Source organism: Octopus sinensis, linkage group LG20 (assembly GCF_006345805.1).
Source record: "Octopus sinensis linkage group LG20, ASM634580v1, whole genome shotgun sequence".
NCBI classification, from domain to species: Eukaryota; Metazoa; Mollusca; class Cephalopoda; order Octopoda; family Octopodidae; genus Octopus; species Octopus sinensis.
Window position 1 is genome coordinate 20,572,150 of NC_043016.1, and position 26,412 is coordinate 20,598,561.

Below are 26,412 nucleotides of genomic sequence, written 5' to 3' on the forward strand. Positions count from 1 at the left end.
GTGATGCATGTGCCTAGTGTACCCTTGTTAGACGGGTAGTGATGATGGGTATACTGGGCTTCGTATATTTTACCCCATTGTCACTTTGATGGCATGCACTGCTCTCTCATTCAATAATAATAATAATAATAATAATAAAGCAAAAGGGGCTGATTGCTACCTAACTCAGATACCAGGACACACCAAAATGGCAGAAATTCAAAAGATAGTGCTCATGGGAACTGCTCATATCCTATGCAAAATACTTTCTATGTAATCTCAGGGTTTAAAACAAACATAATTTTTTTTTTTTTGACATTCACTTGTACAACACCAAAAAAAAAAAAAACACCAAATAAATGGCACACTAGGCATAACAACATGAACTTCCAACCTGTTGTCTCTTGAGGTCTCTGGGTGAGACTTGGAGTCAACTTGTACAAATATAAAGCAAAAGTCAAACATGGAATAATAATAATAAGACACCTGAAGAAGGCTGGAGGGTATATCAGCCAAAATGTTATGTTAACAACAAATAAGATGAGGACAAATATCTGTCTAACGTAAATAATATAAATAATGTAAATAATTCCTCATCTCTTAAATATAGAACTGTAAAACTGCAAATGATCTCATGATCTACAACACTAACTTAAAAAAATCAGCCAGCCACCTAAGCCAGATCGACTACCTCCTCAACAGGCAATGGGATAGATAGATGCTTAAAAATGCAAAGTCTTTCCCAGGTGAAAAGTGCATAAGTTACTAGTTAGTGACTTCAGAATTAGAGCTAGAAAAACTTGGAGAAATAAACCAATCTGGAAAAGAAGACTATGGAAGCTCAAAGACCCAGCAAACAGACAAAAATTTAGAGATTTACTCATGGAAGCTTCCGATGAAAGAGAGAAAGAAGTGGGGACAACTGGAAGTTCCTGTGGGACAATCTACTGAGGGCTATGGATGAAATCTGTGGTTGGTGCAAAGTCCCAGCTAGAGCAAGGGTGACATGGGAATGGAGCAAGGATGTTGACAGTACTATAAAAGCACAATGATAAGCCTGGAAAAACTGGAAAAATGGTGGAAGCAGAAAATTATATCAGGTAGCCTAAAGGGTAGCTAGGCATCAGGTTTACATAGCAAAAGGAATAGGTGAAGGTAAGAGATTTGCAAATGTTCTACAGCATGAGGATCAGAGGTGAGAGGTGTTCAGGATTGCAAAGCAATGTATCATAGAAAATGGAGATGTGGTAGGTGAGAAATGTGTGCGAATGGATAATGGTATGCTTGTACTTAGTGACTCAGAGAAGAAAGATGCATGGGAGTGTTGCTATAGAAGGTTACTATATGTGGAAAATGAATGGGAGGAGATTCTACGAAATATCGAACCAATTGAGGGACCAGACATCAAAGTTGATAGCAGCATAATAGATAAGGCAATTAAAGACATGAAGACAAGGAAAGTCTCTGAGCCATCAGGAATCACTGCTGAGATTATTAAAATTTCAAGTGGTGTAGAATACAGCTTAGTCACTTGTATAGTTAATCAGGTTATTCAATAAGGCACCATCCCCATTGAATGGTGTAGTAGTAGTCTTATAGTTGGCTGCTACAAGGGTAAAGATGATGCCTTAGATAGAAACAACTTCAGAGGTATTAAATTGCTAGACCAAGTCATGAAAGTTACTGAGAGGGTTATTGCTCAATTGATTAGAAAAAAAATTAAGCTAGATGAGATGCAGTTTGGTTTTATACCTGGGAAGCATACCACAGATGCCATCTTCCTGGTGAGACAACTGCAGGAAAAGTACTCGGCCAAAAGTAAGCCATTATACTTAGCCTTCATCAACCTGGAGAAAGCTTTTGAGAGAATTCCCCGCTCTGTTACATGGTGGTCTTTAAGAAAGTTAGGAGTAGAGGAGTGGCTTGTTAGAGCTGTACAAGCCATGTACAGTGGTGCGGTCAGTAAGGTGAGAGTAGAGTTGGCCATAAGTACAGTGATGAATTTAGCATACAGATAGGGTTCACTAGGGCTTAGTTCTCAGTCCACCAGACCATAACAGAAGAATTCAAAACTGGGTGTCTGTGGGAACTGCTATATGCTGATGACCTTGCTTTTTGTGCAGAATCTTTAGCAGAATTGGAGAAGAAATTCCAAGTATGGAAACAAAATCTGGAATCAAAGGGCCTTAAAGTTAACCTAAGACCAAAGTTGTTGTTAGTAAGAAAGAAGATAAAATTCTCTTTCCATCAGGTAAATGGTCCTGCTCAATATGTAGGAAAAGAGTTGAAAGAAATTCCATTTGCTGCACCCAGTGTAAACTATAGATGTATAAGAGGTGCAGTGGAATCACAGGTAGATTAACAGATAAAGTTGTCTTTGTATGTGAAAGGTGTGCAGGAACAATAAGCACTAAGAGCACACAGGAATTAGATTTTCTCAAATGCCCAGGAGGCTCTCTTGAGGTTGTAGATAGATCCTGTTACCTAGGCGACCAAATTAGTAATGGTGAAGGATGCTCTGAGAGTATTATTTCTAGAATAAGAATAGGGTGGAGGAAGTTCAGAAAGCTATTACTTCTGTTGGCAACAAAAGGACTCTCTCTCAGAATGAAAGGTAGACTATATAATGCTTATGTGTGAACAGCTATACTCCATGGTAGTGAGACATTGAGACAATCTGAATGCAGAAGATGTGTAGACTGGAGAGAAATGAAAGTAGTATGCTCTGTTGAATGTGCAACATCAGTGCACATGTATGGCAAAGTGCAAAAGTATTGAGAGAAAAGTTGGGCATAATAGGAATTAAATGCAGCATGCAAGAGAGAAAACTACACTGGTTTGGGCATATGAATGAAGACAGCTGCATAAAGAAGTGCCAATCTACATTTCCACATCTCTGCTTCCTCACATTTCCTTCTTCATACATTATGCCTTGCTCTCACTCTCTAATCCTGTTCCTCTGTATCATTGCTATTCAGTAGCACCCTAGCTCTATATATACCTAGATTTTCGCCACTCACTCTCTCCATTCTGCACTCTTTAATCACGCCTCCTTTGAAATATCCTGCCAGTTATATTATGGCATTTGAATTCAAGGGTCTGCCCTGGCACTTGCCACCATCTGTATCTCACACTTCCTTTACTCAACCATCCCATTAATATTCTGATCCCCATCATTTGAGTATACCCAGCATTTTGCTACCATCTCTATCCTGCTGTCTCCCTCTTTCTCTCTCCTCCCGCATTTCCCTCGGGTTGGATAACAATGTATTTCTTTTGCAGTAGCGCACTTGTTTCTATCTTCATTCCTGATCTCTTTCTCTTTCCTCTATCTCTCTCTCTAGTCGGGTAACCTTGTATCTGTTGCTTTGTTTAACTGTAACCTTTCATCATCCAACACAAGATTGCCTCCTCCAATGCCTCTCCACTCTTGAAAGTTTTTTTTTTTGTCTTGCAACTGTCACTGCAGGTGCCACTTAAAAACACCTAGTCCACACTAGTCAGAAGGGCATCCAACTGTAAAAACCTTGCAAAAACTGACCTTGCCTGTGCTTGCTTCCTAACACCAACCACTCTGCTGGGTGGTTGGTGTTAGGAAGGGCATTCAGTTGAAAAATCCTGCCAAAACAATCACAGAAATCTGGTGCAGGCTTCTGTCTGGCCAGCTCTTGTGAAGCCACCCACAGTAGCCTGGAAGGCGGACGTTAGACAATGATGATGATGAAGATGCGTGTGTGTGTGTTTGTGTAGATATATGTATATATGTGTGTGTGTGTGTGTGTATAAATGTAAGATCCAGGGGTTGAGGCATAGGAAGAAAGATGGCTTTGAGCAATCTGTTGTGAATATAAACAAACAACTTTCAGGAACAATAGTGATTTATTGAGAAGGAAGGTTGCACATTTTTGTCTTTCATTGAAGAATGATGAGCTGTTGAATCTTTGCATCAGCATGTACCTCCTGCTGGAATGTAGCCTTTAATCTAATCAAGATATCCTTGGCCTCATGAGTAGATGGCAGTATACATCTCATTTGGTTGTTACCACTTCTGAGGTTCCACTCACTATGAAACATGTAGCCCAGATTTCCCCTACTCCATTCCGTAACTCTTGTATATATGTGTGATGTGTGTGTGTGTATCTATATATTCTTTTACTCATTTTAGACATGCAGCTGCGGTCATATTGGAGCACCACCGTGGTCTTTCTGATTTCCTCAGTCTGGAGTGTTTCACACCACCACTTCTATGTGTGCATATGTCCAAGCTGTTGGCCCATTTGGTGTATAAGGGTGTTTGATTCTTCTGCCCTCATCTGTACCTCATGTTGGGCTGTTGGGCCATCTGGTATTGTGGAGAGAAGGATATCTAGTTCCACCGCATGCAGTTCTCTGGCTATAACCAAAGGGGTAGGATTAGAGTGTACAAAGGAGCCAGGGCTAAGTACAAAGCCATCATAGAGAGTGATGCAAAGGGGATATGTCTGCTATACAAGAGTAAATCCTGGAACAGCATAAAAAGGACCAGAAAAAAGATAGATAAGGCCAAGTCATGGTAGGACAACAAAAAATACTAGAGTGTCATGATCGTTGATGCTACCCCTGGCAGTGAACTAGCATACCTTTTTGGAAAAGTGTTAGATAAGGCTAATCTAAAGTAGTTGTAAGACTTGGTGCCCCTATAAAATTCCTGATCTGTAGAACTTATCCTTTTGATAGGTCCCCATGTGTGGAGAACAATTGTATAGTATGTAGGATGAACACACAGGTTAACTGTAAGATTAGGAATATAGTGTATAGCTTATGATGTACTGAGAGATGGTGCAGAAACAAGACAGCTACTTACATTGGAGAGACAGCACACAGCATAGGAGAATGTATAGGGGAACACTGGTGAGAGCTTACAGAAGAGAAAGGCTTGTCAGTGCTCTACCAACATGCTCAAGCAGAACATAGAGGCTCGGTTAATAGCATAGCGGTTAAGGTATTATCAACGCATAGAACTGACATGGCACCTAGACAGATCACAGAGGCTACACACATAGCAATAAATAGACCAGCCTCAACAGAAAACATGAATGGAACAATAACATCTACCACCACATCGTAGAAAATGATGACTAAAGACTGAAGTGAGAAACAAAAAAAACCCAACAAAACTATATAAAGGGCATGGATACAAACAACATAGGAAGCAAAGCCATATACACACACAAACACACATACAGTAACTTCACAGATGGCCGCAACAATATCAACAACACAACTAACAACAATGGCAACAACAACTACCACGATGGCAGCAGCATGGGCAAACACACAAACACAGAGAGTTACAAGAATGGTACAAAAAGTCGGGTACAAAGCAGGAGCAGTAGGATGGGGTAGGGGGACGGGGCTGAGGGGAGAGTCAAAGTGCTATTAAGAATAATGACACACACACAAACACAGATGCATGTGCATAAAAGGATACACATCATAGAAGAACAGAATGGAATAAGCAGAGCAAGAGCACACACGAAGACAGAAAGTGTTGTTGAGGAGGTCACAGATGTGTGGTGAAAGATTTCTAGGCAATGGACACGAGATAGAATAAGAACAGTAATAAATGAGTGAAGAACAAATATATAGTACATGTGTTTATTTGGCAAAAAAAAAAAGACCATCCTGAAATACATTTTTCAACACATGACTTCACATCAGGAACCTAGCAGCACAAATTCATAAATGTATATACACACACATATATACATATATATACACATGCACACACACACACACACAGGGTCATCACATAAATAATGCAGTTTTTTCAATTGCATGAACTAAAAGTCGGAGGGGGATGGGATTAATGACCTGCATCAACTTGCTATAAAAGCAGGTAGCAATTTTACCTGGTCCTTATTCTTAGTGCAAGTTTTGAAGAGTGCAGTTCGATTTTATCAGTTACATTTTCAAAGCTATAATGGAAGTGACAAAGGAGGATATTTGGCATGTTTTGCTTTATGAGTTCAATAAAGGTAACAATGCAATGGAAAGTGTGAGGAACATTAATGCAGTATATGGGGATCGGACAATATGCATAAGCCTGTGTCAACAGTGGTTCCAGAAATTCTGAGCCAGAAACTACAGCCTAGAAGATGAGCCTCGTCCTGGAAGATCTGTAGAGCTCAACAAGGACGTCCATGGTGGAAACCTTGGTGGAACAAAATCCCACCATAACTGTTGAGGAACTAGTAGAGAAGCTTGGTTTTGGTCATTCAATCATTCGCTGATACCTGCATACCATTGGAAAAGTCAGCAAATTGGGTTCCTCACAAACTTTCCGAGTCTAATCATGCACAGAGAGTGAATGTGTGCTCTTCTTTGCTGTCACGTCTCACAAATGAACCATTTTTTGGACCAAATAGCGACTGGTGATGACAAACGTGTTCTCTATAAACTGTCAAGCACTGAAGACAGTGGGTAGGGAAAGGAGAGACACTGGTACCCCAGGCTAAAGAAGGTCTTCACCTATGTAAGGTGTCATTATGTGTTTCATGGAATATGAACCGTTTAGTCCACTTTGAACTTTTAAACTCAAATTAAACAATAACAAAGGAGATCTCCTGCAAGCAGCTTGAGTGGCATAAGTCAGGGCTAGAAGGAAAATGACCGTCTTGGTTTCAAAGGTATACTTCTATCAGAATAATGCTTGGCCACATACAGCGGGGATAACATTACAAAGGCTGGAGCAGAACAGTACTGGATAAATATTTTTCATCATGGATAAGTGAATTTTGATGAGGGGCCTCGCAAGTCTAACAGATAAATGGGAGAGCATTGTAGAAAATGAAGAAGAGTATACTTTAGCTTATAAAAGAACTTTGTTTATCTTAATTTTGAAAAATAAAATAAGTATAAAAAAATCGCATTATTTATGGGATGACCCACTATATATATATAATATATATATATATATATTATATATATATATATATTATATATATATATATGTGTGTGTGTGTGTGTGTTGTGTGTGTGTGTGTGTGTGTGTGGAGGCACAATAGCCCATGGTTAGGACAGCGGACTCGCAGTCGTAGGATCACGGTTTCGATTCCCAGACTGGGCGTTGTGAGTGTTTAGAGAGCGAAAACACCTAAAAGCCCCACGAGGCTCCGGCAGGGGGTGGCGCCGATCCCTGCTGTACTCTTTCGCTGCAACTTTCTCTCACTCTTTCTACTGTTGGCTTGCTCGCTTAGCAAGCGGGGTGGCGTCATTTGAAGGCTAAAACAATGCGAAGTGCATTGTGATCATCGATGTGTAGCCTGATAGTCTGGTCGGTCACGTGATATATATATATATATATATCTGAATTTTATAGTATTAAGTATCCATCACAGTTCGTCATACATATTGGTTTTGCGAAAAAAATACAATTGAGTGTTAGGCAACAAAACAATTATATAAATACGCCCATCAGAGGTAGACGACATAGAAGGGAATATGTCGATTGCTCTCCACTTCCGGAGGTGGATTTGCACGATTGGTCAGCGTCTGCAATAAAAAAGTAATGGAATGAAAAAAAGGACCAGACGTTTTGCTTGAAGTTATGTCCCTTGGTTAGGTATATTGTGGAGCTGGCAAAAGTCATCATTGGAGTGGGGAAAAGTTTGTGGTTATTCTGCAGGAATGGGGCGTGTGTGGTATGTGTAGCAGTGTTATATGTATAAATTTTTCTGGGAGTTTTATATATAGGCGTAGGAGTGGCTCTGTGGTAAGTACCTTGCTTACGAACCACATGGTTCCGGGTTCTGTCCCACTGCGTGGCACCTTGGGCAAGTGTCTTCTACTATAGCCTCGGGCCGACCAAAGCCTTGTGAGTGGATTTGGTAGATGGAAACTGAAAGAAGCCCGTCGTATATATGTATATATATGTGTGTGTGTGTCTGTGTGTCTGTGTTTGTACCCCCCCCCAACATCGCTTGACAACCGATGCTGGTGTGTTTACGTCCCCGAAACTTAGCGGTTCGGCAAAAGAGACCGATAGAATAAGTACTAGGCTTACAAAGAGTAAGTCCTGGGGTCGATTTCCTCGACTAAAGGCGGTGCTCCAGCATGACCACAGTCAGATGACTGAAACAAGTAAATGAGATATACATATAAGTTTTTCTGTGGGTGTAGGTATATGCACTGCGTTCTTTATCGTTTTCTTCCTTTAAAGGATAAAGTTGTAGGTCTTTTATATTAGCGTGTGGTGTGTAATGTATAATGACCGGCAGATTTTAAAAATAATTTCTTTGTAACTAAACACTTTTAAACTTCGTATACTGGTAGAATGTGTTTATAAAACATATTTTTCTCTTGGCTTTCTTGAGAAAATTCTGTAGTTTGTAAGATATTTGCCGAAATGCAAGAAACTAAACAACAAATAGCTTACTAACTACAGAATTTTCTCAAGAAAGCCAAGAGAGAAAGATGTTTTATGTAACACATTCTACCAGTATACGAAGTTTAAAAGTGTTTAGTTTCAAAGAAATTATTTTAAAAATCTGCCGGTCAAAGCGAAAAGATCCAGGGTTTGTGTATATTTGGGGGTATAATATGTGCTGGGCGTGGTGGGGATAGTTAACTGCGGGGTGTCCGTATGTGTACATGGGTGCATTGGTGTGTCATAGTCAAATACTTTATGCTGGGTCCAAGGGACATAACTCTGAGCAAATTCTCTGGTCCTTTTTGCATTCCACCACTTTTTTTTTACAGGAAACGCTGATCCGTCGTGCTAATCTACCTCCGGAGGTGGAGAGCAATCGTCATATTCCCTTCCATGTTTATATAATTGTTTTGTTGCCTAACAACTCAATTGTATTTTTGCATGAAACCGATCGGCAAGACCAGCTGTGATGGATAGTTAATACTATAAAATTCGGTTATTGTACCCACTCTACTAACAGTTATATGAGTGTATCTTCTCCTTGAGTCAAACTATATATATATATATAATATATATATATATATATTAATATATAATATATATATTATATATATATATATAGATATATATATATATATATATATATATATATATATGTATATTATATATATTATATAATATATATATGTATTATATATATATATATATATATGTATATATATATATATATATAATATATAATATATATATATATATATACACCATATATATATATATACACCACACATATATATATATACATATGTGTGTATATATATATATATATATATATATATATATATATCAACGTGACCGACCAGACTACCAGATGTTGCTACATATCGCTGGTCACAATGCGCTTCGCATTGTTTTAGCCTTCAAATGACACTACCCTACTGGCTAAGCGAGCAGGCCAACAGAAGAAAGAGTAAGAGAAAGTTGCAGCGAAAGAGTACAGCAGGGATCGCCCCCTCCCCAGCCAGGTGTTTTCGCTCAATAAACACACACAACACCCGGTCTGGGAATCGAAACCGCGATCTTCCCACCGTGAGTCCGCTGCCCTAACCACTGGGCCATTGCACCTCCACACACACACATATATATATATAACTGATAAATTAAGAAACAAGCATGCACACTCACACGAAACAAAATGTTGGCGGGAGCATCTTTTCAGTCACTTAATCTAATAATAGAAATAAGAACTGTAATCCTGATATACTGTGTCATGATTTCTTATCACTCTTCGAAAGACATACTCAATTTACTTCCCCAATTAATAGCATGAAGTATTCAGTTATTATATAAAGCAACCAGAAATTAAGGGAAATAAATTGAGTAATTATCCCTGAAGAGCATTCAGTAATGTGTGAAATGGCCTGTCAGGGGACTTCCTGCTCTTTTTTTCTGTACATTGAAAGCATATTTAGATTCTCACAACTCACTATCACAAATAAATTCTAAAATTTATCTCAGTACTTCTGATTCACATTATGTCGTGCATAAAACATATATTGTTTAATTAATGAAGAGCTGTCTAAAGCAAAAATATAACAATTAAACTATAAAATTATATAACTAATTCTTGGTAGCTTTACATAACAACTGAATATGCGGTTTGGGAAAGGAGATAGGAGACATCTTCTTTGGAGAATAACTAACAAGTTGTGAAATGTTCTATCAAGAAAGCATAGAATAATGTGTTTACACTCTTATAGTTTATGGTTAAAGCTTTATAATATTTAAATTTATTTCAGTACTGCTGATTTAAGCTGTATCATGTATAATATATACTTAAACTGGATCTTTTCGGTTTGAACGGCAGTTTTTTTTAGCGGTGTCATATGAAATTGTCACCCATAATTATGACCCTAGTATCGATCTATTGCATTTCAATCTGTTTTAGGGTGAGGGGAAGGGTATCTTTTTTTCTTCAGAAATGTAAATAAACCCAATCTGTTTCTTAAACGAGGGACATATTCATACGGCACAGAATGTTTTCACCTCATTAGTCGTCATTGATTGGTTGAAATTGCAGAAATTGAAGAAAAAAAACAACAAATATCTTACAAACTATAGAATTTTCTCAAGAGGGCCAAGAGAAAAAGATGTTTTATAAACACATTCTACCAGTATATGAAGTTTAAAAGTGTTTAGTTACGTGGAAATTATTTTAAAAAACTGCTGTTCAAACTGAAAAGATCCCTTAAACTTTATTGTCATTATATTTTAAAGATTTTAAAATATGACAAGGCAACTGTTCTATTTGTCAGTACCTAGAGTAGTTATATCACTGGATTCAATGGTGTTCAATAATTGCAGATTTAAGTGAAAGGCTTCAGTAGTTGCTAAAGCTGTTGTTTATTCCCAAATTATTTAGTCATTAATTTGCTTCTGTTGAGTATTGAAAGAAATATTTTGTTTTGCTTAGGATAAAACAAGTTGTTCAGTGGATCTATTTATTTACGCTTATATATTTGTTTAGCAAGATTTTTGATGTGAAATCGTGTGTTGAAACAGATATTGTTGTATTTACGAATGGTCATTTTGCCAGTTTAGCCAATAAAAACACACGCACTATTTGTTGTATTTAGGAATGGTCATTTTGCCAGTTTAACCAAAAAACACAACAGTGCATGTGTTTTTATTGGCTAAACTAGCAAAATGACCATTCCTAAATATAACAATATCTATTTATTTAGTTTTCTGACAATGAAATTCTAATTGCTTATCAACCACTCTTCAACAGCCCATAATGTTATTAATGTCTGTTGTTTTATAGTCCAAGAAGCTGTAATGGTTTGAAACTCAATTTTCAAAAGAGTTAAAACTGCTTTCATTCTATTACATTTTAATTTTTTGTTCTTTGAAATATTCATGTTAGTTTTGAATGGCCTGTAAATTTGAGTACTACTTCTTTTGACTAAACCACATAACGTGTTTTGATTGCAGGGTAACATTGTCAATGACCTAACAATCTTCATTCTGTTGCAACAATCATCATCATCATCGTTTAACGTCCGCTTTCCATGCTAGCATGGGTTGGACGGTTTGACTGGGGTCTGGGAAGCCAGGAGGCTGCACCAGGCCCAGTCTGATCTGGCAGTGTTTCTACAGCTGGATGCCCTTCCTAACGCCAACCACTCCGTGAGTGTAGTGGGTGCTTTTTACATGCCACAGGCACGGAGGCCAGTTGGGGTGGCGCTGGCAACGGCCACGTTTGGATGGTTCTTTTACGTGCCACCGGCACTGGTATCACAACTACAATTTCCATTGATTTTTGAGCGATTTCGATTTCACTTGCCTCAACAGGTCTTCGCAAGCAGAGTTTTGTGTCCCAAGAAGATTTCTTTTTACTCATTTTCATCACTTTTCCAAGTGATTAAAGTGTAAAGTCATAATGTTACACTTCCATTGCAATGGATAGCATTGTTGTACTTTGTCTAACATATTTTGTTAAGAGACAGATAATAAATTTCATGGAATATTTTGCTATTTCAAAAGGAACTTACTCTCATCCAAATTGTCAGCGGCCGTTAATGGTATTTGGTTCCAAAGAAGGGATGCTGCATCTTCTTTTGGTGGATCAGGGATCTGAAAACAATTATAATAATCAAAATATATATGTAGTTTTTCAATACAGTTCAATGAAATAGTTCACATAGAAATGACAAGTGGTTTCAGCTTGATTTAAGATTTGAAACTTTTGGGTAGAACTTGGAAAAAAACAAAATAAAAAAAAAACAGGCTCCATAATATTTAAAACAGATCTAAGGAGTAATCATGAGTAATACCAGTGCTTTTGGCTATGTTAAAGAGCCAAGTAGTGATTTTTTCTCTACAAAAAGCAGAATAATTTTATTCCCATCAATGACCTTCATCAATTCACAATTATATATTTGATTATCCATTGATTATTCATCATAATTAATTATCCATCAATATATCTTTAATTATTCATCATTATATTTTTAATTATCCATCACTGTAACTTTATCAATCTATCATTATACACTTATTGTTGTGTCATGGGAGGTTCATTATGCCAATAATAATAAACATACACACTGGTTCAATATCACTTATTTATTGTTAGTCAATCATTAATTATCTAACCAACTAACTAATCGATCTTTATCTAATTTATTGGTTAAACAATCATTTGGTTGAAATTTAAAGGGCTGTCAGTGATACACTTAGGGTAGAGATCAGAGACAATAAAATTTCATAGATCACTATCATAATTATTTATGTATCCAACGAGGATTAGAGAAAGCAATAAAAATGGGAAGACAGTGAAAGAAAAAGAAAGAAGAAGGATTATAAGGGAGGATTAGTCTTTGCAAATTCACCAAAGATAACCAAAGCTCAGGCTGGCCTCAAAAGCCCTGTGACCATTCAAGTGCTTTAAATTAGTATATATGTTATCACACACACCTACATACACTCATGCAAGTTTAAGCAATATATTATTTTATACATTCTCAAACACATGAATATATAGACCTAAAACTTTTAAATATATATATATATATAAACAACTTATAAACAAGTTGGCAAGCTTTCCTCGATTTCAGCTCTACGTGTTTTTTGTAGCGAATAAATAATATGTGGAAATTGACGATTTAAAAGTCTGTTATCACAGCATATTGGCATAGAAATAATTTTCTTTAGCCCTTGTTTATAAGTTGTTTATAATTTTAACCTTAAAGGTATTTTACTAAGCTGCCACATTTTTTGATGGAATTTTTTTCTGTAAAAAAACTTCATCCTATATTAGTAGTATATATATATATATATATATATACATACACATATATATGATACATACATACACATTTACACACACACACATAAATGTGTATACATATATATTATAAACAAACATAGGAATTAAGATGACAGCATTACATTTATTAATCAGTTATGATCATTTTGAAAATTAGCGGAATCATTATATCAATTACAGTGCTGGACTATGTTAAAACAGAATTATGTAAATCCATATGATATTAAATGAAAGTCTCATCAACCATCTCTTAAGACTGGTTATAAGGGTAATACTAATGTAAATACCCAAATTTGGTTAAATAAATATAACGAGAGGGAGTGGTTTAGAAGATGAGCACAATAAATTAAATAGAAAGTTGTCACACTATCAGAGCAACACTCAAAGGAGAGCTGCAATGAGAGGGATGACAGATGGAAGGGGTGATCTAAGAAATGAAATAGGGTGAAGGGCTCATTTGTGCATATATATATATATACACACACACAGTGCTTTTAGAAATCAGTTTCACAGAGATGGTCAGGTTTTCTCAAGAACTTCATATCACCAGTCATCCCAATCTTTTGGCATCTCTTCTGTGAGGTAAACTTTTATCACTTCATTCTATGTCCTCCGGGGGCTTCCTCTTTTGCACACTTCATCCACATTAAGTGATCAGCACTTCTTTATACAACTGTCCTCACCCATATGCAAGCCATGGCCATACCAGCACAGTCTTCTCTCTTGCACAATATGTCTGATTCCTCTTATGTCCAGGTTTTCTCTCAGAACATTTTAACTATATCTTCCATGCACACTTACATTGCACATCCAATAAGTGTGCATATTTGCTTCATTTCTTCCCAGTCTTCTTAAATCCTCTGTATCCAAGGCCTATATCACATTACTATGTAGCATTGTGGTTCTAACACAACTGTCATACAATCAGCTCTGCACTCTATGGGAAAAACTTTTGTTTCTAGCAGCAGTAGTAGCTCCATGAACTTTCTCTAATCTGTTTGTAATTTGGTTAATGTATTTTTGGAGTAACACCCCTGTGCTAATTACATCTGCTAGGTAGCAAAAGCTTCAACTATTTCTTGTGAGTGATCCAAGCATTCAAATAGACTATTTCCAGTGAGTTCCCTGTAACTACGGCTCAAGTGTATCTAGCACATACAAAACTTATGTTCCCTGTTAGTCTGCTCATTATTCCACACTAGCACTATGACCCGGCAACACTGGGTCAGTGCTAGTGCATGCATATACAGCTGCGTGCGTGCACACATACACGAGAGTACTGTCCAAATCTCCGACCAATCACATACAGCTAGCTGGCATTCAATTGGCGTATCAAGTTTCGGGCATTTTGATTGGATTTTGGATAGAAAATTCACCAAAAATCACTTCTATTGATTTTTTTAATGGCTTTGCGGGGTGACTGGGGAAATGTAAAGATGTGCACGACCACCCTTGGACGGTTTTAAACGACCATAGAAAGTGTGAGCCCTCTAACTGAAAAATTGTGGATTTGTATAAAGGACACACACAGAGACATTTTGCCGTTTGTCTTTGGGTTACACTGGGTAGAGAGTATGGAGTTAATATCTACTTTATGCATACTGAGAAAGGCTATTTCTGTGAAGAGACCAGGCTCCTGTCTTCTTTCCTACTAACTAAAACCTTAGTCCTTGCTAACCCTATCTTAAGGCCTCTTGAACCTAGGTTTAGATTCCATGCTGAGCATTCATTTTCTCTCATTTATCGTTATCAGCTGTGGTTAAAAAAATACCTGTACTTTCTTCAACCTGTTCTTATGTTGTTTACTTTAGTTTTGCAACAAACACCTACCATACTAATAACATCTTTTTGGTAACAAAAGCTATCAACTACTTAAGAGATTCTATTTCAGGTGTGTTCATAGTGTGTACTGCTCTAGCGTATATGTCATGTATGAAGCTTTTGTTCTCTGTTAGACTGGCTGCAACTTCATTACATCTCTTACGAGTCCATAGCTTACATTAGGTACTGCACTTGGAGTTTATAACTACTCCTTCCTTGTAGAGTGAGCAAGATCATTTCCCTCAAGATATCAGGGTCCTGTCTTCTTTATTACTAAAACTTTAGCTTTTGCTAAGTTTTCCCTGAGGTGTCTAAATTCTGTTTTTCTTTCCTCATATCCTGTGTCTAAAACTTCACTTTTTTCCATGCTATATGTTAAGTGGTAGCAATGTTAAGCAATCATAGTGAAAATGTGCCTTTTTTCCACCTTTTGTTTTGCTTGGATATTTTATATGGCCTCATGTCTTTGGCATGAGGCAACCATACTGCTTGGTCATATGCAGTGCACCTGACCAACCCTCCCCCACTACCTATACAGAATGCTCTCTCTCTCTCTCTCTCTCCCACTTCTATCTAGTGGTCTATCTCCTGATAAATGTGGCAAGTGTGAAGCAAATGAATGACAGTGAAGTAGATGCAGGTTGAAATTTATTTCAAATTATATACAATATGTTTGGGAAATGTGCATGCAAGCTTTCTTTTCAGATGCAGAATGCTGTCCTCCACTCCTGTGTCTCCTTTGGTGCACACCTTCCACACACTTAGAGTCGGCACGTTCCATGTGGGTACATTGAAAGGTAGGTCTGGTGAGATTTTTGAGATGCTTGAACAGTGGTGTGTAGATGTGTGTTGCATCCAAGAAGTAACATGGAGGAGGTTCTGCCAAATTTCTCACAGGCAAAGAGTATAGGTATAAAATCTTCCGGGTAGGGAACACTGATGGTGTTGGTGGTGTAGGCATACTTCTTGCTGAGAAATTGGTTGATAAGGTAATTGAGATAGTCAGTGTGTGATAGAATACTTAGACTAGTTTTTCAAAGTGGAACAGCAACTATTATCTTAGCCTACACCCAACAATGAGGACTACATGATGAACAAAAAGGCCAATTTTATGACACCGTTGACAAATGACAGAGAGGTTCTCTTTGTGGCTGGTGACTTCAATGGCATGCATGGTGGCAATGGATTCAGTTTTGGCAATGTGGAGGGAACCAGGTTGCTGGAGTTTTGTGATGCAAATGACCTTATGATCTGCAACTTCAGGAAACTTTAGCCAGATTGACTACATTCTTACCAGAAAATAGGAAGGAAGACTGCTTATAAATGCTAAAATTTTCCCAGGTGAAGAATGTACCCCTCAACACAAGTTAGTCACTAGCAACTTCAGAATCAGGACTAAAAGATAACCTAGAAGACAACCAGTGTGGAAAAGAAAGATCTTGAAGCTTAAGGATCCTCTGAATGGTCAGAGATTTAGATAAGTGTTACTTGAAGTATTTGATGAAAAAGAGGAGGATATAGTGACATATAATGTGGAAGACAACTGAAGGTTCCTGCAAGAGAACCTGTTGAGGGCCACAGATCAAATTTGTTGCTGATGCAAAGTCCCTTCTTGACCTAAGGTGATATTGTGGTGGAATAGTGTGGCTGACAGGGCTATTAGAGAAAAGAAAGACTGGAAGCATGGCAGTAGCAGGTCCAACAGGAATCACCACCAAGTGGTAAGTGAGATCTGTGCAAACCATGTACAGGGATGCTGCTAGTAAGGTGAAGGTTGGCTATGAGTATAGCAATGTACAGGAAGGAGTTTACCAAGGTTCAGTTCTCAGTCCCTTTTCATTTATCCTAGTCCTCCAGGTCTTAGCAGAGGAATTCAAGACCAGCTGGCCCTGAGAGCTCCTCTACACTGATGACCTTGTTCTTATAGCTGAATCACTACCTGACCTAGAGAAGAATTTTCAGGTGTGGAAGCAAGGCCTGGAATCTAAGGGCCTAAGAGTTAATTTAGGAAAAAACTAAAGTTCTAGAAAGTAGGAAAACAGACAAATCATGAGCCCCTTCTGGGAGATCGTCCTGCTTGAAATGTTAGGAGCGTGTTGGTATAAATTCCATACACTGTATTCAGTGCAAATTTTGGACACATAAGAGGTGTAGCAGTATCACAGGAAGGTTAATGGTGAATACAGTCTATGTGTGTGGCAAATGTGCAGGTACAATAAGCACTAAAAATATGCAGACAATAGACTCCATCAAATCCTTGTAGAGATCATTAGAAGTAGTAGATAGCTTCTGTTGCATGGAAGACCAAATTAGTAGTAGAAGAGGAAGTTTTGAAAGTGTCGGTGCTAAAATCAGAATGAGCTGGGCAAAGTTCAAAGGGCTTCTACCTTTGTTGGTAACTAAAGGCCTCTCCTCTAGAGTGAAAGGCAGATTGTATGATGTGTATGTGCAGCTATGTTACATGGCAGTGAAACATGGGCTTTGACTACAGGGAACTTGCGAAGACTTGAAAGAAATGAAGCTAGCATGTGTCGCAAGTTGAGTAATGTTAATATAGCTATGGTAAGACCTCACCTGGAATTTGCATCACCGGTCTGGAACCCCTATCTTGCCCAGGATATCAATCGTCTAGAAGCTGTTCAGCGACGTGCAACCAAAAGAATACCCTCCATCAGGCATTTGCCATATCCTGAACGCCTTACTTCCCTGGGCATGGACACATTGAAACTCCGACGTCTGGCAGCTGACTTGGCAGACACCATAAAATTATCAACCATCGTACAAACAATAACTCTGAGCACCTTTTCAAACTCCACCCATCTAACACCCGTGGACATATTTACAAAGTAAGAAAACAGCACAGCTCCCATGACTTCAGGAAACATTTTTTCACGCTGAAAGTTGCTGAAGCATGGAACAAACTGCCGGCATCAGTTGTTAGTTGTCGGAGCACTGCATCCTTCAAAACTTCCATGCTTCCTGAGATTCGCCAACACTACACTTGATTTCTCCCCTCCATACACACACAGGCATGTATCTGACTCATACATTGTTCGCTTTCCAGACATTTCTACATTACTGCATGTACTTTATATGCACTTTCTGACAAGTTGTGGTGCACCTGAGCACTGTATACAATAATTTCATTATTATTATTATAAGATGGAGTGTAAATGATTTAAGAAGGAAACTGGGTATAAGAGGCATCAGATGTTGTGGGATCTTTTCGGTTTGAATGGCAGTTTTTTCTAGCAGTGTCATATGAAGTTGTCACCCATAATTATGACCCTAGTATTGATCTATTGCATTTCAATGTTTTAGGGTTAGGGGTGGGGGGAAGGGTATCTTTTTTTCTTCACAAATGTAAATAAACCCAATCTGTTTCTTAAATGAGGGACATATTCATACGGCACAGAATGTTTTCACCTCAATAGACGTCATTGATTGGTTGAAATTACAGAAATTGAAGAAAAAACAACAAATATCATACAAACTATAGAATTTTCTCAATAAAGCTAAGAGAAAAAGATGTTTTATAAACACATTCTCCCAGTATACGAAGTTTAAAAGTGTTTAGTTACGTGGAAATTATTTAAAAAAACTGCCGTTCAAACCGAAAAGATCCGATGTTGTGTGCAAGGGAGAAGACTGCACTGGTTAGGTCATGTGATGCATATGGATGAGAGCATGTACATAAAAAGTGCCAAGCTCTAATTGTAGAGGGTACCTGTGGAAGGGGTAGACCCAGGAAGATGTGAGACAAAGTGATGAGAAAGGATCTTCAGATGCTGAACGTTACTGAAGAAATGACAAGGGACCAAGAGATGTAGTTATTTGCTGTACTTGAGAAGACGCGTCAAGCTAAGTAAAATTGCTGTCATCCATACATACAGGCTTGTCTTTTACAGATGCTGGTGATTCATAAAATGCACTCGTGCCAGTGCTGCGCATACGCACTCGTGCTGGTGACACATAAAGAGCACCAGCACACTCTGTAAAGTGGTTGGCTTTAGGAAGGGCCTCCAGCCATAGAAACCATGCCACAACAGACAGTTGGAGTCTGGATAACTCCTGTCAAAACCATCCAATGCATGCCAGCATGGAAAACAGAGGTTAAATGATGATGATGATGATGATAATGAGGTTGGAGTACTGCAAAAAAAAAAAAAAATGTGGTGACTCATCACCACAAACTGAAATGAATATTCAAGTCTTAATATGAAAAAGAAAACAGCCACACAAAATTATGTGATATATGTGAAAAGAATAGCTACAGTAGAAAACTGAAGCTACACTGCACATTTGAGTCACAAACTGAGCGTTGCTGGAGTTCTAGAATAATGTTCTGTATGATTTACTGTAATCAGATCAGTATCACAAGAAACAACTTCAAATATTACCATTGTCTGCTTTGCTTTCAAGACTGATAAATTAAGGATGACAATGTTTCAGTTGGGTGAACTTCAGTTTATAGAAATCAAAGCTAAATGGAAATAAAAACGAAATTAAAGCAATAATATAGTTTAACTTACTGATAATGGTAGTGCACCAGTTTCATCTATTCCTGCACTGAGACTGGAGACAGGGTCATTAGAATTTATTGTTTGAGGCAATTCTTCCATGTCTTCAGAAATGTCTCGCGGATGCTGTGCCTCCAGGATCTCAGGATCCTGTGGTAACAGCTCATAACCAGCATATTCTCCATCCAATTCACTCTCAGGATCACTTTCAGAGCTGGTTAGCGAAATAACAAAATCTGGAAGGTTCTCGTCATTTTCTACATTGTTGCTATCAGGGTGGTCATCAACGGGTTTCTCACGGTCTTCTTTAGGAACCGGAGACATGGTTCTGGGGAATGAAATCAACATGCATTAAGCAGATGCTTCTAATTATGTTAATCCAAAAAAAGAAAAAAGAAAAAAAATGGATGGTGATAATCATAATTTATGAAGTCTGATGTAACTGTTCATAAAGGTAAATAAGCAATAAGAATTGCATGATACAATTTGTAATAGAGACTGGCTCTGTTTGTTGAATTGAACAATATTTTGACAGCCTAAAACTTTCATATGTAATCATTTTCTCAACACACTCTCAAACTTTAATTATAAATTAACAACCTAATTAATTCCTTTTGAACTACCATAAGAAAATTTATGGTATTTATAGGTGGTTTCAATCTCACAGTCACAGTAAGAAAATAAGAACTGTTTTCTTCAAAACAGTAGTTGAAAAAAAAAAGATAAACTCGAGATTCTGCTAGATATAGTCAAATGAATGATATAAAAATTTAATGATATATCTTAAAATAGTGTACCATTTAATTATATTAACCCCACCTCTCAGTAGCTAAGAGGGATTAGCTATATTGTTTAAATACCACCTTCTCTCAGTGGTGTAACATACCTTCAATTACATATATAAAGTGGCCACTATGTGTGGTTTGCATGTTCCATATTACACCACCATCCTCTATATTTCCATCACAATCTTTCTTACACTATATATATATATATATATATTGGTAAAAACGGTAAGATAAAAGAAAGAAAGAGACCTCAATATTATGTAAATAGAGGAATTTATCTGTAAATATATATGACAATTATTCTGTAGGCAAGATAAAACTCTGAGTTTCGGATGCCGAGGTGGAAATCCACACCACCATCTCTTCAGTTATCCGGCCATCTGAAAAACGCAATGAAATAACAAAATCTGGAAGGTTCTCGTCATTTTCTACATTTTCAGATGGCCGGATAACTGAAGAGATGGTGTTGTGGATTTCCACCTCGGCATCCGAAACTCAGAGTTTTATCTTGGCTACAGAATAATTGTCACATATTATATTTACAGGTATATATATATATATATTTCTAATCATTAGAAATGATGATGTTAGAGAATTGTTATTTCGAAGCATTGTAATATAGAAAATATGAACAATTATAACAGATAGCCGTTCAGTGAAATTATTTTTATTAAATGAAAGATTCGTTATGCATTCAAATACGATGGAGATTCAGCTATTTATTATTCAAGGAGAATAGTGATAATTAGCTGAATCTCCATTGATTAAAGCTAATATTCTATTAGTTCTGTAATAATCAACCAGAGCACTTTTATCAAGATAAACTTAGTGAATTAATCATCAATCTTTAATGGAGTTAACTTCAAAATAATATAACACAGTAAATTATTTTTTGGAATAGGGTTGGTGGCTGTTCTTCAAATATGTTTTGCTAGGGTCAAAAATTCTGCTTAGCGCCAGCTATCTGCCCATGTACAAGCATGTTCTGCTACTATCAACATTTATGAACAAGGTTGTCTAAGTTTAATGACATCTTTGGAAAAGAAGTACCTTTAACCATTCTTTAATTTACAGTATCATTCTGCTACTCACCCTCAGTGATTGACAGATTGTTGTCCCACCCACTTTGCATTTCTTAGATGTTAGTAACTCTGATGACAATAATTGACAAAGATAGTGTGATTTTGTTTAGAAATTTTACTTGTTGATGATCTATTAATTAATCAACATATCACTCCTTGCTTGTTTATTTGGTTAGCCTGATGAGTTGGGAATTGTGTAATATATCATGTAATCTTATGGATGTTGTGCATACTGCATACCTGACAGTACTACGCTTACATTCAAAGTAAAGTTTCTTAAAGAGTCAATTGTTGCAATACCAGACAATCCATTTATCTGTGTTTATTATACAAACAGATAAATATATACACCCAGAGAATGTGTGTGTGTGTGTATATATATATATATATTATATATATATATATATATTATCTCCCCCTGGGCCCTGCGCCAGTGGCACGTAAAAGCACCCACTACACTCTCAGAGTGGTTGGCGTTAGGAAGGGCATCCAGCTGTAGAAACTCTGCCAGATCAAGATTGGTACCTGGTGCAGCCATCTGGTTCGCCAGCCCTCAGTTGAAATCGTCCAACGCATGCTAGCATGGAAAGCGGATGTTAAACGATGATGATGATGATGATATATATTTGTTTTGCAATTTATACAAATGTATCTTTCTCATTTCAAGTCTTATCAGTTACATTGCTTAAACTTTGATGGCTATTTATTTGTGATCAAAGAAGACCAAAACTGATTATTAAGAACATTGTGTACTCAAATGTATACTTTACACCTGCGGTTCCACTGGTGACTGATAAGCCAGCCATTGATAAATGTACATGTCTGCAGATATTGCAGACCAAGCTGCCCCTATTCACTATACTAACATTGGATTTTTGAGCAGCTCACTTAAATTCTGCACAAAAAATGAGAGTTCTTTTCGAAAACAATCACTCCTTTCTTTACATGTTTCCTTCATTGGTGGTGATGACAAGCATTGCTTTCCCAATTCAACATCATCATCGTTTAATGTCCGCTTTCCATGTTAGCATGGCTTGGACGGTTCGACCAGGGTCTGGGAAGCCAGGAGGCTGCACCAGGCCCAGTCTGATCTGGCAGTGTTTCTACAACTGGATGCCCTTCCTAATGTCAACCACTCCGTGAGTGTAGTGGGTGCTTTTTACGTGCCAGGCGAGGCTGGCAACAGCCACGATCGGTTGGTGCTTAAGGACATTACACAATACTTAATTTGTGTTCTTTGTTTCTACATGGGATTCTTTCCACAAACAAGTTTGCCATATAACATCTACTTTGGGATCCTTTGATTATTCTCCTGAACAATGCATCCAGTCTAACATAAATAGCACTTGTGCAGCATTGCTTTCATGCTCAGGACATCAGCTCCCCTTAGTATCTTTGTGTATGGAGTCTGCATAGACCAACGAATATTCAAAATGTGTCTGAGACATCTTTGACCGAAGAATTCAAGAACCTCTACATATGCCTGTAAAGAGCCCATGTTTCATATGAGTAAAGAAGTGCATCAGCACACATGTATAACACTCAGCAACTTTTGTTCAACTTGTGATGCTATGTTGGGACCAGATCTGAGAGTTAAGAGCACTGAAGGAATCAGTTACCTTATGAAGCCTTAAAAATATTGGGGTGGCCAAAAAGTCTGTTCGTTTTTTATTTTTTAGGTGAAAATCAAAACAAAGTAAACAATTGTGAAAAATGTAATGGTCAAATAGCTTTCAGGGGCATTAATGTGGAATACAAATTGCAGCATAACTACAAAATTCTGCCCAGAGCGACTTTGTTTCACCAAACTTTTCTTAAAAATGCATATATTTATGGAAAATTTCTAGACATTTTAGATTATGTAGAAATAAGATAATTTTTTTATGTAGTGTTTCAGATAATTCTCCGCCTCTAATCTTGATAAAAGTTTTTGGAAACGTGTTTAAATATTTTATCTCTAACGTAAATCACAACCTCTTGACATTTGTTGCCCCACCCCCTGTGCTCACACCGACCCCCAAATTACGCTCAAAATACAACAGTTGCCGACAAAGATACTTATATAGTACAAGAAATTGAAAGGGAACGAACATTACAAGTTGCCCTTCATCTGGGTGGAAAGAGGTGCCCCATTGAGGACGTTGTGAGCAAACAAGGCGGTGGCATCAATGTAGTGCTATGGAGGGCGCAGGGTGTTTGCAAAGGTCGTGATTTATGTTAGAAAGGAAATACTTAAATCAGGATCAAAACATATTTTAAACACATAAAAAAAATCTTTACTAAGATTAGAAGAGTAGGATACTGTCAGTAGAAATGATGTATCAAGGTCCAGTATAATTTCACTTTATAATTCTTTATCGTATTTAGTAATTTCCCAAACAAATTAACATAAGGTTTATTTTTAACGCAAATACCCATAAGAAAGGGACAAGTTGGAAGGGGTAGCGTAACAAAAATATGGATAGTAAACAAAATCAGCTGTTTGATAAAGTTATTCTAATCTGGGGTTGGGGCATTAGTAGAATGTCATTCAGTTCAAGGGGGGCACCGAGCTACAAATGGTTGAGAATTACTGCATTAAACTAAATATAAGTTATTTGCTAAATTAACATGTTCTCTAAAAAGCGATGTGAAGTAGGATGAGGGAGATTTCATTGTATAATAACGATGTTGATATTAATTTTTAAAGAGTTAACTGCAAGGAAAAACTAAACGATAGATTGTTACATTTATTCCTGTTCAAAAACAAATGAAATGTAACTTCACAGTGGATGTGGTAAAGAAGTAAATAAACGTGGTAAAATACAATGAAATATTCAATAAAAGCATGCGAATCGTTGATAGAAACAGAAATAGAAAGATTGTGTTAATGCCTCACCTACTAAGCTACTAGTCAAGGTAAAATATGAAAGCAATCGTCCTGCATAGATCGAACATTTAATAAAAAGTCTGTTGATAAATTGTTTCCATCTACTACTGTAATAATCTCCCCTTCGATGGTTTAAGAAAATTAAGATTTACTTCCCTTGTACAACTCTTCTTTCAGCAAAATATAAAACTGAATTCATTAAGCTTGCGAAAGTTCCACTGCTCAGTACGACATATTGGAAACCTTAAAAAAAAATCATGGCGATCCTTCGGTATAGGTACCGGAAGTACAAGAAGTGGCTTTGTTTACATTTCTGAAGATAACAGAAACCCTTTTCTCCCACACCTAACCCTAACACAAACCCTAACTCCTCATATATTTAAAAAAAAAAAACTTTCTTGAAATGTATCCGGTTCTTCCGGTACCTATACCGAAGTTACGCCAAAAATCATATACATAAACTTCGTTAAACTGACTAACATCAAACTAATCCCTATAGTTCCTATTTAATGAACTGTTAAGTGCATAGATCAGTTTGTTAGCTTATGCTGTTGAACCCAGACCAGTGTTATGCCATTTATATCTGAACAGATGTTCCATCCGTATCCAGCGCTTTCTTCAAAGATGGTGCAATGTTGAACATTATATCCTTTCTTGGATCTTTTCGGTTTGAACGGCAGTTTTTAACATAATTTCTAGGTAACTAAAATATTTTAAACTTCGTATACGGGTAGAATGTGTTTATATAACATCTTTTTCTCTTGGCTTTATTGAGAAAATTCTATAGTTTGTAACATATTTGTTTTTTTTTACTTCAGCTTCTTCAATTTCAACCAATCAATGACGTCTATAGAGGTAAAAAGCATTCTGTGCCGTATGAATATGTCCTTCGTTTAAGAAACAGATTGGGTTTATTTACATTTGTGAAGAAAAAAGATACCCTTCCCCCCACCCCTAACCCTAACCCTAAAACAGATTGAAATGCAATAGATCGATACTAGGGTCATAATTATGGGTGACAATTTCATATGACACCGCTAGAAAAAACTGCCGTTCAAACCGAAAAGATCCAATCCCTATAGTTCCTATTTAATGAACTGTTAAGTGCATAGATCAGTTTGTTAACTTATGCTGTTTAACTCAGACCAGTGTTGAGCCATTTATATTTGAACAGAGGTTCCATCCGTATCCAGCGCTTACTTCAAAGATGGTGCAATGTTGAACATTATTATATCTTTTCTTTTATAAAGACCGTTGGGTGTGATTTGAAGAAGCTCTAACTGTATCGGAAATTATGCACTACCGAAGTGAGAACTTGAATATTTGAATTGTTTGTGTGATAGTGACGTAATTAATAATCAACGATAAACATTTTTGGGCAGCATGTTACTGTCACTAAATTGGGCGTAACTTCGGTATAGGTACCGGATACATTTCAAGAAAGTGTTTTTTTTTTTTTTATATATATGGGGGTTAGGGATAGGGGTGGGAGAAAAGGGTTTCTGTTATCTTCAGAAATGTAAAAAAAGTCACGTGTGTACTTATACCGAAGGATCGCCCTAAATTGAGTATAATTTTTTTTTCTTCTGATTATCTGTTTATTTAACTGGGAACGTAACATATACATTTTACAGCAGTTGATAAATAATAATATTTGAGAATTAACGAGTTAAAAAAAAAAACATTTGATCACTGCAACATACTGATATATAATACCACAATTTATAATAGTGAGAACAAATGAAGTTAAGGAAATAGCAACTCTTGCGAAATTTACCATAGCGTAAACAAAAACGACATCTAGACTCTGAAAGCTCACTTTTTTTGTTAGATTTGCTGTTCTTTTTTTCTAATATATACATTTCTTTACTACCCACAAGGGGCTAAACACAGAAGGGACAAACAAGGACAGACAAACGAATTTAGTCGATTATATCGCCCCCAGTGCGTAACTGGTACTTTATTTATCGACCCCGAAAGGATGAAAGGCAAAGTCGACCTCGGCGGGATTTGAACTCAGAACGTAACGGCAGACGAAATACGGCTACACATTTCGCCCGGCGTGCTAACGTTTCTGCCAGCTCGCCGCCTTATCTTTTTTCTAATATACCGTCA

General features: G+C 37.2%; 1 protein-coding gene and 1 long non-coding RNA gene across 3 annotated transcripts in view; one reads left to right on the plus strand and one right to left on the minus strand.

The window, feature by feature from the left end:
* LOC115222646 overlaps window positions 1–24,462 on the minus strand; it is a 38,818-nt gene extending 14,356 nt beyond the window's left edge. The window contains exons 1-4 of one of the 2 annotated variants that reach the window (XM_036511702.1): window positions 24,307–24,462; window positions 19,571–19,886; window positions 11,941–12,022; window positions 7,334–7,512 (exon numbers count right to left, since the gene is read on the minus strand). In XM_036511702.1, coding sequence (XP_036367595.1) covers window positions 7,418–7,512; window positions 11,941–12,022; window positions 19,571–19,882 — 489 coding nt within the window. In that variant the 5' untranslated portion in view covers window positions 19,883–19,886; window positions 24,307–24,462 and the 3' untranslated portion in view covers window positions 7,334–7,417. Of the gene's footprint in view, window positions 1–7,333; window positions 7,513–11,940; window positions 12,023–19,570; window positions 19,887–24,306 lie in introns of those variants that run through there. The other variant, XM_029792965.2, reaches the window with a different exon arrangement.
* Window positions 21,477–24,326, plus strand: LOC118767330. The gene is made up of 3 exons (XR_005003247.1): window positions 21,477–21,487; window positions 21,696–21,699; window positions 24,211–24,326. It is a non-coding gene; the product is annotated as an uncharacterized LOC118767330 (long non-coding RNA).
* Window positions 24,463–26,412: the final 1,950 nt, after the last annotated feature.